Here is a 12,985-nt window from a genome sequence, read left to right as displayed (position 1 = left end):
ACTGGATTTCCCCAAAAGTTCTGCTTTCACAGCAAAATTAATGGTTTCATTGTATCTGGACATAATTCACAACACAAATTGTAAGTGAAAACAGATACAAGGTAATTAATCTCACACACCACTAAAGTAACCGCTTGATGTAAGCTTTTTTTTATATTTAGAAAAACTTGCTGAGCACCCAATAACTGTACATTTAAGCATTTGCATATGTCTTAGCCTTTTATTTTTTAAAATACAATTTAGTTGAATTGTTCAAAATAATGGATAGCAAACATGGACTCAGGTGCTAGGTCTAACAACATCAACAGCAAAATTTCTACAGTTTGCTGAAAATTTTGAGGGTTCAGATTAGCAATGGTTTACCAATTTCCAATCAATTTTTACATCAAAGTTCTAAAGGAACAGTATTAAACCAAATACTTTAAACATTCTGTTCAAAGACATCTACTTAACAGTACTTGGATTCAAAGGTGTAAAATCTACTGAATGTAATCTGAAGAGGAAATTCTAAAAATTAAGAGTTTGCTTTTCATGCTATTAGTAAAAAGCGCAGTAATGAAATTGCACCCACTTTCTAGTGGACTTTATAATCAATATTTCATTATTAATAAGATTATATCCTAATTCAAGTAGACAAAATAGCAAGTGTTGAAATATCAGTGTATCTTAACTTTTTCAAAGTAATAAAGTACAACATTTATACATCGCTATTTCAAAGTACAAACTTCTGCTGGTGCGAATAAACACAGTGATCTAGCATACAATATTTTTGCTGCAGTCAAGACTTCAGGATAGATAATTTTTTTATTTAACAGCTGAAAGTGCTAACATAATAGATAGCTGAGTCCATAGAACTGTTAATCCATGATTCAGCTTCTATACAATGAGACTATACCAGGAAACGCCACCAGATCTTTAATTATGTGGCTGAACACTATGACTGATCAACTGGTTCTTGTGCAGCAGGCACAGCAATAGAACTGTCCTAGAAAGCTGAGTGGCTGTTCAAAGTAAATGAGCTTTTGGGATGAAGAAGCACTCTTTCCAGTGAAGGTTTGACTTTTTTTACTGCAAGTATCCATACCAGTTCAATGCTTTCTAGCTACATTTCATCCCATACCATACAGTTCCCCTTCACCTTTCTTTATGGCATAATTCATGAATACAGCTGTACTTAACTAAAGAAACTTGTTGATTTGTGCACATCAATAGCATGCCTGTGTCTAGTCAAGTCAGCAGCAATATGGTAATCCTGTTTGAGAACAGCAAAGCAGCAGGTGTCTTGTGCAGGAGAAAACCTCAGCTTAGCTTTGTTTATTACATTAAGAAAAGGTCTAGGACTAAGCACTGACAGCTGTTGTCGGTTCTTCAAAATTTGCTGCAATCAAGCCCAAGGAGGTTCATCCATCTCACAAACATTTTAATCAGGGATGCGTTAAGTTACAAAAATAATCTAGCCAATGTGTAAATAGTGGGCTATATAAGCAATACAAAGCTTTAATTTCCCCAAGAATCTTTCAAGTTACTTATTACATCCCTGAAACGGTGGCTTTTAACTCATTGCTTGCAGGTGGTGATTCAGAGTGTTCTGAATCTGCAAAAGGAAAAAAATATTAAAGTTCACAGACCATACTAATAAAAAGGTCAGCTAAAATTTTTGGTTTCTTCCTCATGTCAAAATACACATAAATTCCACTACTTTTAATTTTGAATTAACAAGATATCCAAGCTACCTAAGAAATTTGCAAATCTGTACCCCAAAACAAAGGGATTATAGATTTACATATGGAATGGGTTGTATCTCCTTCCTGATGTGTCTAGGGCGTATTCTGTGCAAGTAAGAACGGAGAAAGCTCCATCTCAAAAGGGAGCTGCAAGGTGCTCAGGCTGCCAATTGCTTTGGATGAAGAGAAAAAAGTACACGAGTGGGAAAAAAAGTAAAAGCACTATCGTCAACAATCACCTAAAAGAATGAAAAGGACACAGTCAAAACTGAAGGAAGACACACATCTGGATGAAACCATATTATTAAGAGCATTAAAAGCAATCTCCTTTTACACTGTGATACAGAACCAATCTCAATTGGAATAGCTACGATTGCAAACAAAGGCAATAGAAGCAAAGCAAGTATCATGCTATCAAAAAAAATGAAAAATAAAAGCAACCCCAAAATTAGATGTATCTATATGTCAACCTACATAGCACACTGACTTTTCAGAAGCCTTTGCAGTGTACTCATTTTCTTCTCTTTTGCCTAAGTGGTATAACCGAACCAATTTCGTGCTTACTCTGAAAAATCTTCAACTTTTCTTTATATCTCAGATGTCTCATTAGAGGCATGCATATTAAAGAAATCAACTACCACCAAATTAAGGAAATTGAGATTTTGAAATCCCTATTAATTTTACTCAGAGTAATGGGAAAGAAAAATGTCAGCAAACAAGAAAGTTGAATAGAATCTGAAAACAAAGAAGAATATTCAAGGTTTTCTTTCATGCTGAGGAAGAGCACTTTTAGCCTTCATGATTGAATTGTTCGGTCACTGAACTCTCAAAGCAGCATCCTCTGCATGATCAGAGTTTGGATACTTAAGTTAACTTGAAAAGCGGCTTCTAAGGTTATGCATTCTCCTCAGACCCAGACCTGGCTTCATCCCTCAGTTTTATGACATTTTTTCTTCTGAACAAAACCACACAACTTCTAGTTCTCTGTTTTCTCCTGATACTTACATGGAGGAAGAAGTTTTGCACACACAAAAAAAACCCCAACAAAAAAGCACCCCCCCCAAAAAAAAAACCCAACCACCAAAAAAAAAAAAAAAACCAAAAAAAACCCCTGCAGATACAATAATGGAAGACACAAAAATTAATTCAGACAGAGCTGAAGTGTTAGAAAACTTAAAATACCTGGCCTCTAAGACTTTCAGACATTAATATATCAAGATCAAGGGAATAATGACAATGCCAGTGTATACAAAAGGATTCCCTGACACATATAAAAAAAAAAAAATTCCGGTGCATGAAATGGGAGATCCAATAGCATTTCCAAACATTGCTACAGAAAACCTAAGAAAAAGGTCTTGCCAGAAGTAAGAGAAATTTTCTCACCCTTTAACCTTTATATTTGTTTCCAAGTGAAGTATTTCACAGCTATTACTATTGTGCATGATAAAGTAAGGTTTGAAAGCATGACATTGGATAACTTTTTTCTCTTAAACTGCTGAAATTCCACTGCTTTCAACCATGTGCATATATTTATTTAGACAAATTTCTACAAGTAGTGCTCTATTTCTTAAACATGAGTATCAATGACACTTGTGACAGAAGTTTTTGGGAAAAGAATATTCATAACACGGAGGCAACAAATATTTTACAGTCTGCTTAAATTTAGGCAGGATGGCTGTGTCTCTGCAGCATTTTATGGAAACACATCACAGAGATGCTCCTGGATCAGAACACAGAAGCCCCTGGATTGGAACAGAGCACACTGCAATTGTAGAGATGAAAAAAGTCCATGAAAGCGCCTGCCTTCGCTGACTGCAAACAGGAGCACTCCTTTCTTTAGCTGGTCATAGGGTATTGTAAAGTAAGCACTATAATTCAGTGTGTCTCACCATATTCAGAGAGCCACACAAATACTGAGGCTGCCCTCTGCTGTTACCTTGAGAGCCCAGCTCATTTTAAAAGAAACAGCTTTCAATAACATTACCTTCAGAGTCATCACTATTTTCTGATGTTTCGTCAATCTTTTTTTCCCATCCAGTACACTGCTGCAACCAGTCAGTCCCATAACCATTACTTATTAATTTGCTAAAATTTACTGCTTCAATTTTTCTCTGAGCAGGCCTGTAAATACAAATATATTAAAGGAAAACAAAAGCAAAAGTAAACAGAAATGGGGGCTAGATGGAAAAATCATATTTTTCACAGAAAAGGTGATCTATTAGAATTTATTTCTAATTATAACATCAATTTTAAAATATAACGATTTCTAGCCTTATAATTTATTTATAAATAACAAAACATATATTCTACATGTAATCATCAAAGAAGAAATACCAAAAATAAACAAAAGCAAAGAACTATGCCTGATTTAGTACTCAAATTTACATAAGAAGAGACATCTGTTTCATTGGAATTTCACATGTATAATTCTTGCACAGTTCTTGTCTTAAAGACAAAAAGTGCAAAAGAATGTGTAAATGAAAAAGACAGTACTCATTCTGTGGTGCACAAAAGTGAAATGATGTTACACATTTTCTCTTAAATTCATTTGACAGTTTAATCACTTATTTGGCAGCATTACCACAGTTCTAAAACACACCAGGATTACTGGTGACTGAGCAATAAAATTTTCAAAGTATGTTGAAACAATTCAGCTGTGCACACAGCTGATGGTGTGATTACATCACATCACAAATGATATAAAAATTTGCTTAAACTACCTCTTTCAGGTGTTCATGAGAATACTTTTGCTCTCTATGACCTTATAAAGGCTACAGTTTATGTCTTTCCTTAAAGTGTCAATCCTACTTGTTTCTCTGTAACCTACACTAACAGAATTAACGATGTAGACTATCATTTTCACCTGTTCACTAGTATTAAGAAAAAGCCCAATCTAGAATACAAAAAATTCAGCTACATGAAGATGTGCCACTCTATGCTCAGTTTTCTTAACACCAAGTTATACAGAAAAATTTTCTGAGTTAAAGTACTGTTATTTTAGTTGCTTTAGAAGCTTTTAAAACTATTTTAGCATCACATATAATAGCAAATTTAACAGCAATAAAGATCCACAAGGACCATACACATATCTGCTAATTCCTGCATTTTCACAAGAAGCAATTTTACTTATATACATGAATAGTTGCAGGCTTAGGTGTTCAATGATTTTCATAAATGTACTACTTACATGGGTGGCAAGGAAAGCTTATTTTCTCCACTAAATTCCTTTGTAGAAACAGTTGGCATTCTGCTTGGATATTTAGGGCTTATAGGTGGAAGCTTTACCTGTGTTAGAGAAATCTTAGCTCAAAATAAAGGAGTTATGAAAAAAAATGAACAAGAAGATTATATGATAACATAGCCTTCAAAAGTGAGGGTGATATTAAAGGCCTGAATGTGTTCAAATTTCCATGTCCTATCTACATTATTTCCGTAAGTACAAGTAATGGATTATTGAGGAATAACAAAAGATAAAGCAGTCCCTTAGTTAGTTATTCTACATGAGGTTAGCTGCTTGCTCTCTCCAGAATGTGCTCTACACAAGCCTTTCCCTCACAGTACACTTCAAATTAAGCTTCAAATTCAAACTTATCCATGGCAACTTCTCATCTTAGTCCATTTCTCTGTATGCAGAATATGAAAACAGACCAGTCTTACTAAAGTCAGGAAAACTAGAAATTAACTCATGGTTTAACTGCTACTTCTTTTTTAGTTTGTTTAATAAAAAGCATAAAACATCCTATATAATAAGAAAACTGTTGTGGTATATTAATTAGAGGTTTGATATTCAAACAAATATATATATATATACATATATATATATACATATATATATATACATATATATATAGAGGGAAGCCTACAACAGAAAAATCTACTTTACTTTTATCATCTTTCCAATGACAGGTAAAGAAACTCAGTGTTGACTAAAAGACTGAAAGATGACACCTAAAAAGCCAGGGAAAGACAACACTCACTCCAGACCTGAAAATGGGAAAACCAGTAAGTAGTGGAGAAACATGAGCAACACATACCAAAGCTCTTTATTTTAAGTTTGATCAAAATCAACAGCTACTAAAGAGTCAACTTACCCCCTCTCAAATCAAAGCATGAAATTAAATATCCTTAACAACTCCCAGATATTTTTCACTAATAGTTGCTAAGAAATTCTGAGTTTAAAAAACCCAAAACATCTTTAAAAACTACTTACAACTTCCATCATTGCACAAGGAAAAGTGGAAAAGGGGGAAGTCCTGAAGATAGCACAGAATTTTCAAAGCTTATTAACAAAGTTTTTGTGTTACACTAACATATCCTTTTAGTTAGAACCTACATATTATTTGACCATTTTCTTTTTTAAACATGCAACACAGAAGAGTGCCCCATGGAATAAGAGATGTTATTTGCAGGTTATTTACAAAATAATCAGGACAGAGTGACTAAAGGTGAAATGTATTGCTCTGTAAATTTACAAGTACATTAAAGATAAAAATACTTTCCACCTATGTGGACACAGATGCTGCAATACAGTTGACAGAGCAAAAAAATATGAAGTGCAAAAATTAGGTGCATGAACAGCAGTCACACTTGGATTTCAGACACTACAGAACAACCACGAAAATCTCTGTAAGGAGAAGATTCCAAAATGTAAATGCACCAAGGACTTCTCAAGGAGCTTGTGCGCAAAGAGTATGGAAAGAGCAAACAAAAGTATAATGGCCTTTGAACACATCTAATCAATGAACTAATTAGGAAGGCACAAAGAAAAAGCAGATCTGAATGTTCAGAGAATGTAAGTTTTCTTATTATCTCTAAGAAAGTGAAGCCTGGGCAGAGAGTTGTACTGATTCTGAGCCAGGATGTCAATGCAAGCATGTGTAAAATCAGTGCTGAAACCCCTCCAGACTTCAGTGGAGTCAGACTGGGACATTTGTCAAAGAAGAAGACATGAGATCAGCAAGGGCATGCAGTGATATCAGAGATAGCTATGTGAGATGAAAAGAAGGGTCTTTGTCCAACCTGGAGTTTAAAAACCACGTTAGCTGCTTAGAACTGCTCTTCAAGTTTGTTCACACTGCTTGCTGAAGCAGCCTACTTGTGCTTTACATTTCAGAAATGCGCAACACAGAAACACAACTCAGTTTGATAGTCAGGATAAACAAATAGCAGATGGAGAGAGATGAGATTTCCCTCTTGGCATCAAACAGAAGCACAAGGAAAGGAGCTCTAGTAATTAAAGAGTTAATTAAAGGACAAAGGGAGAGCAGAAGCCAGAGCGATTTTGACTAGAGAGAGAAAAAGGTTCAAACTCTCCAAAATAAAGTCTAGAAAAAGAAAGGGGAGAGGAAAGGCAAAGAGAAAAGACTTGAAAGCTGCAAGCAAGAGCTTTTTTTTAAATGTTGCCTTTCTTGGCATTAAATGAGAGGCTAGCTTATACTGCAGGGATCAAAACAATCCCTACTGTTCAAGTAAACTAATTAATGACAAAAGTAGCAATGGAACAAATCAGAATTTGGCTTTGGAGGGCATCTGCAATCCATTCAGGTGCTTATTTGTTACTTTGCTGGGCAAATTCAGCATTAAAAGCAGACTCTTGTGATGATTACAGCTGAGGGGGATTTTTCCCTTTGACAAGTCTCAATTAGCAGCCATCAATTTTCCCAGATAAACTGCACAGGGCATTTTTTTACAAACTACACAGGGCATGTTCTTGCTTTAAAGTGTTTTCTCCCTCTGTGAAGAGATGGCAACAATATACTGTAAAAATTACTATGTTTATTATAAATACACATTTATTAATCTTGGATTAAAGAAACATGACATAGAATATGCACTGTGGCTGGCTAGTATATGAAGAACAATGGATATCTGCAGCCAGCACGGTAAGATAAAAGCCTTTAGATTAAATCCTGGCTCCTGTGTGATCAAGGACAAAATTTCAAATCTCTCTCTGAGGTAAAATCCTGGCCTCAGGTGAGCAATCATTTTGCAACAGCACATACATAGCTAAGTACATATGCATCTATACACAGACATTTCAGGCAAGTACCTGAAAGAGAGGAGTCTGAAGAGGAAGGAGCAATCTGATTGGTGGTGCTGCAGGGATATTGCCAAATGCTGATGACATCTCCTACTGACCTCCCACCCTTACAGACCTCCCTTCTTAAAGGTCACAGTTTTTTCAACCCAACCCAGCTGGGCTATAATATGCACAGGCAAAAGGATCACTCAATCACAGAATAGTTTGGCTTAAAGATCATCTAGTTCCACTTCTCCTGCTACAGGGACACCTTTCACTAGACCAGGTATCCCAGAGCTCCATCCAGCCTGACTTTCAAGACTTCCAGGGATGGGGCATCCACAATTTCACTGGGCAACTTGTGCCAGTGCCTCACCACTCTCACAGTAAAGAAATTTTTCCTAACATCTAGTCTAACCCTACTCTCTTCGAGTTTAAATCCATTCCCCTTTGTTCCATCACTAATGCCCTTGTGAAAAGTCCCTCTCTATCTTTCTCACAGGTCCCTTCAGGTACTGGAATGCCATAAATAGGTCACCCTAAAGCCTTCTCTTCTCCTGGATGAAGAATCCCAATTCTCTCAGCCTTTCTTCACAGGTGAGCTGCTCTATTAATCTGATCATCTTTGTGCCTTCCTCTGAACTCCTCTCACAGTTCCCTGCTCTCCCTGTGCTGTGGCCCTAGAGCTGATACAGCTCTGAAGGTGGGGTCTCACCAGAGCAGAGCAGAGCAGAGGAGCAGAATCCCCTCCCTCCCCTGCTGCCCACACTGCTTTGGATGCAGCCCAGGACATGTTTGGCTCTCTGGGCTGTGAGTGCCCATGGCTGGGTCATGTCCAGTTTCTCATCCACCAGCAGCCCCAAGTCCTTCTGGGCAGGGCTGCTCTGGATCTGCTCATCCCCCAGCCTGTGCTGATAACAGGGGTTGTCCCAGGTGCAGGACCTTGCACTAGGTCTTCTTAAGCCTTGTGAGATTTCCATGGGCTGCTTCTTCCTGGGCCAGAAGTCCATTACTCTGCCATGAGCACAAAGGCTGAATCCTTCATGCACTAATACTCTGCTGATTTGCAAAATTCCCATGTAATGGTCCCCCGGATCTCCAGTCCTCCTCTACATAGCAATAACCACAAGGATCAGCAGAGATTTTAATACTTCAGAACAAAGCAGCATAAAGGCTTAAACCTTCAGAGCAAAGGCCCACTTGGGAGCAATGTCTTCCAAACCAAGCAAAAGACATACCCTTAGAGGTTAAATGGTTTTGCTCTTGTTCCTAAGTGCGCCCTTTGGGATTTAACTCCACAATTGCATCATGCATGTCTCTTCTGAATAACTGCTTAGTCACACTGGACTGAAAAACATTTTCAATACATTCAGTCTCATACTACCAGAAATACTTGAGGTAGCTTGCTGCTGCAGTGTCATCATGAAGACAAATAAATAAGAAATTTAGAAATTTGCCTGTGGTGTTTTGGAATACATTATTCTTACCTTTCAACATACAAGTTGTATGGTGAAAAACTAAAATTGAGACTCTTTGGTAGGGTTAGTTCCATTGTCTCACCTGGAAGACTCTTAGGGAAGGTACTCTAAGAGCATGGGATAGCAACTTGTCAAAAGAGGATATTCAAGAAGCAGCTGTGAAAGAAGTACCATGTGACATTTCAAGATACATAATATAGTTTTCAGTGTACAGCAAAGACCCTGTGAAGCAGAGCTAAATGAAAGTTGGTGTGTGGAGGTAGAGCTAAACATACCAACACAGAGTCCGTCTTCCCAGGCACCTAGTCTTACAGAAAAAGACTTGGTTAATTTAGAACATTAGGCAAAACTTAACTTCAACTTCCAGGAGAATAGTGCAAATTATATATGAGGGCCTCAGCATATTTGCAATCTGAGCTGAATATATAACATATATTCACTTTGTATTTAGTCCTAAATAAAGTAAATGACTGGAGGAGTTTGGTTGAGACCCACTTTCATTCTAAGTTGAAATGAACCTCAGTTCCACTTTACAAGTCAGCACATGGGCTTGAATTACTTTTATCAAAGTTAAGTTTGACCCTTAGAGCACTGAACATAATTGGTTCTTAAGTAAGGGAGTGAGAAAGAGAACTTCCTCTCGGTCCTAGTTGAATTCCTTTAAGAGGCACAGCAGCAGGTCAAGTTTTTAGTTTTAGTGCCTTAAATCTAGGATAGGAAAAAAAAAAGCAGCTTCACCTACAAGCATCAGGCAAATTACAGTTTAAACATATGTTGCTTGTTTGCCTGTTGCCACAGACTCAGTAAACATTCCCAAGCCTATTCAGTAATGGTGTTCTCATTTACACAAGACATCATTCTGATTTTGCACTAGTTACTCATCTCAGCAAAGGCTGAGGACTTTTTCTCCTAAAATGCCCAACATCTACCCTTCTGTTACTTTCTGAAGGGTGGCTGTGGTGAGCTGGGGGTCGGTCTCTTTCTCCAGGCAACAACAGACAGAACAAGAGGACACAGTCTCAAGCTGCACAAGGGAGATACAGGCTAGAATTAAGGAGGAAGTATTTTACAGAAAGAGTGGTCAAATACTGGAATCATCTACCCAGGGAGGTGGCAGAGTCACCATCCCTCAAAGAGTTTAAAAAAAGACTGGATATGGCACTTGGTGCCATGATCTAGTTGAGGTGTTAGAACATGGGTTGGACTCGATGATCTTAAAGGTCTCTTCCAACCTAGAATTTCTGTGATTCTGTGATTCTGTGAAGAAAGGAGGTATTAGTGTTCAAGTATTGCAGTAGTGTTCAAGTGTTTCCAGGCAGACCACAAAGGCCTATGGTAGACGCAGCAACTGAATTGACAGAGGATATTTAAAAAACATAAGGCTTCAGCATCTAAATTGGGGAGAGGCAGGGAGGATGAAAGAGGGAGGATAGTAAAGAGGTCTCCAAGACAGAACACCATGTCAGTACAGAAAGGTTTGTTTGGGGCATAGCTTGTCCTATATGTATTTTGTCTTGGATACATCTTTAATTCAAAGACAGCACAGTATCTTTGGGAATTCCCTTGCATTTCAAATTAAATTAAACTCCTTTTTCAGAATAGTCTTCTGTTCTCATCTTCTTACTTCCTCACTCAAGATTACTAAACAAGATGTCTCTTCACCCAGAATGAATTGCAGGGGAAATAAAGCATAAGATAAAAATGAACTGCTGCTTTTTATTTATACTGACGTATATATACCATATAATGTGATGGGAAACTGCATTTCTGGTTTTCCCACTACACCTGCAGCACTTAAGAAAACGTCTTTCTTTTTGTTCTCTAACTGCAATATAAAAATTGATTCTGGAATACAGAAACATGGATTGCAGCTTCTCTCCTCTAAGAAGCAACAGAGATGTGTTCACAAGCTCTACAAACAAAGTATCATCACAGCATACCTCTCCATCCTACCTTCTTTTTCTCTGCATTTTCTTTGTCCTCGGCATCCCGCTGCCAAACATTTTTTGTATCAAACTCAAAAGGCCCTCTTCTTCTCTCATAACTCTTACCATGACGGTCACCAGCCACAAACTCTCTGTGAACCATAAAATCTGGTAGAGAGGAAACACAGCTCCTGCAGGCAAAGATTTAATGCTTGTTTGTACAAGGTATACAAATCCTGCACTCTAGTACAGAAGCATTCAGAAATGTTAACAGGTGAAGAGGGAGGCCAAGATGTGTTGGGCCCCAGCAATCTTACCGTGGCTTCTCAATCCCTGCAGGACTGGCACAGTGTGTGAACCAGTCAGGGGCAGCATATGCTGCTGGAGGGGACTTCATTACCACAGGAGTGTAGTGCCTCAGCAGGTCTGGAGAGAAAAAGACAAAAGTCAGTACTTTTCTCACTTCTTATCTAGCAGCAAAAGCACTACCTTTGTTTTCAGATTACTGTTTTGTCAGGAATAAATTAATTTCCTCATTTTTTTCACAAGTTTATTTAAAAAGTCCAGAGCATCCTTCTGTAGCATCTACAGGCACTTTACACTGCACTCAAGCAAAGCCAAGGAAAACAGAGGAAAACCAAAGAAGCAGATATAAACAGATGTTCACCAGGTCGGCCTCCTTGCTTTGCCAGCCTGACATAGGCTGAATCAGTCTCTTTGATCCTCTTCCTGTGGCACCCAGGCAGTGGCACTTCATGAGGAGCTCTTGGAAGGTCACTGAGACCCAGAATCTGGGAGGAAAGTGGGCTCTTCTCTGGTTGTTTCAGTGCCATGGGGTATTGCTGTCCTGCAATTAATGGAAAATATTTATGGTAAAAGTTAACTGATAACATCCCTTTTTCAGGCAACTTAACAAACTGAGCCCATCTGGAACATGAAGGAGGTGCCACATTTTATTGTGAAGACAAAAGACAAGGCTTGCTTATTCTGGGGGATATAGCACAAGCCATTTCTAGAGATCAGATGCAAAACACTTTTGTTTCAGTTCTGAGACAACATTCAAGTTTTCCTGTAATGTGCTCTCATATAGAGGATCGTGCCTCTTCATTCAGAAAACTATTTCCGAAGACACATCAAAAGCAGTGAAAGGCACATGAGACAGCAGAAAACACTTCAGCCTTTGGTTTCCTTTCCTTCACATGTATTATCTAAAAGCAAAGACAGTAGCTGTCCATTGGCAGGTCCTTATTTGTAAAACCAAACCTGATCCCAAAAGAAAAAAAAATCATAAAAACAACACCAAACACCCTACTTCTCCATACATTACTTTCTCAACTTCTATTGAGCAAAAGCAAATATAAACAAATCGTTCAAAATGAGAGAATGAACGGCAGATAAATAAGAAAAAGCCAGTACGAGGTCCTGTGCCATAAAAGATGCACAGGCACTTACCGGAGTGACTCCAGCCGCAGCTGATGCCGTTCGGTCGCTGTAAGGACAGCACTTCCAGGAGCAGCTCGCTGAGGAGCTCCTGGCACACACACCCGCTCTGGCTGTGCCCAAACCCAACCCCAAGAAGAGCCCAAAGCGCTGCCGCTCCCCGGGGTCAGGCCGCAGAGGCACAGCCCGCTCCTCCCGGGCGGGTCCGTCCGTCCCAGGGCGCTGCCCGGGGTCCCTGCTGCCGCCGCGCCTGCAGCCCGGAGAGCCAGGGGCCATTCCCCGAGGGGTGACCCGCACCCCCGGGAAAGCGGCGGGACGGAGCCCGAAGGGGAGAGGCGGGCGGAGCCGGAGCCGCCGGGGGCGGAGCGGAGCATCCCGGCCCGCGGCGCCTCCCTCCCT

At 38.9% G+C, this 12,985-nt stretch overlaps 1 protein-coding gene across 1 annotated transcript; it reads right to left on the bottom strand.

The window, feature by feature from the left end:
- Positions 1-230: 230 nt before the first annotated feature.
- On the bottom strand, positions 231-12,725 carry C2H7orf57 (chromosome 2 C7orf57 homolog). Its single transcript, XM_064705552.1, has 7 exons — positions 12,599-12,725; positions 11,814-11,993; positions 11,464-11,572; positions 11,175-11,337; positions 4,912-5,009; positions 3,709-3,845; positions 231-1,594 (listed from the first exon to the last, which is right to left on the bottom strand). The coding sequence occupies exons 2-7, from the start codon at positions 11,977-11,979 to the stop codon at positions 1,530-1,532; spliced, it is 738 nt and encodes a 245-aa protein (XP_064561622.1). The 5' UTR covers positions 11,980-11,993; positions 12,599-12,725; the 3' UTR covers positions 231-1,529.
- Between the last annotated feature and the right edge of the window lie 260 nt (positions 12,726-12,985).

The sequence above is a fragment of the Zonotrichia leucophrys genome, chromosome 2 (assembly GCF_028769735.1).
Source record: "Zonotrichia leucophrys gambelii isolate GWCS_2022_RI chromosome 2, RI_Zleu_2.0, whole genome shotgun sequence".
Lineage (NCBI taxonomy): Eukaryota > Metazoa > Chordata > Aves > Passeriformes > Passerellidae > Zonotrichia > Zonotrichia leucophrys.
The sequence above is the reverse complement of the archived record's forward strand: the minus strand, read 5'-3'. Positions and strand labels throughout refer to the sequence as shown.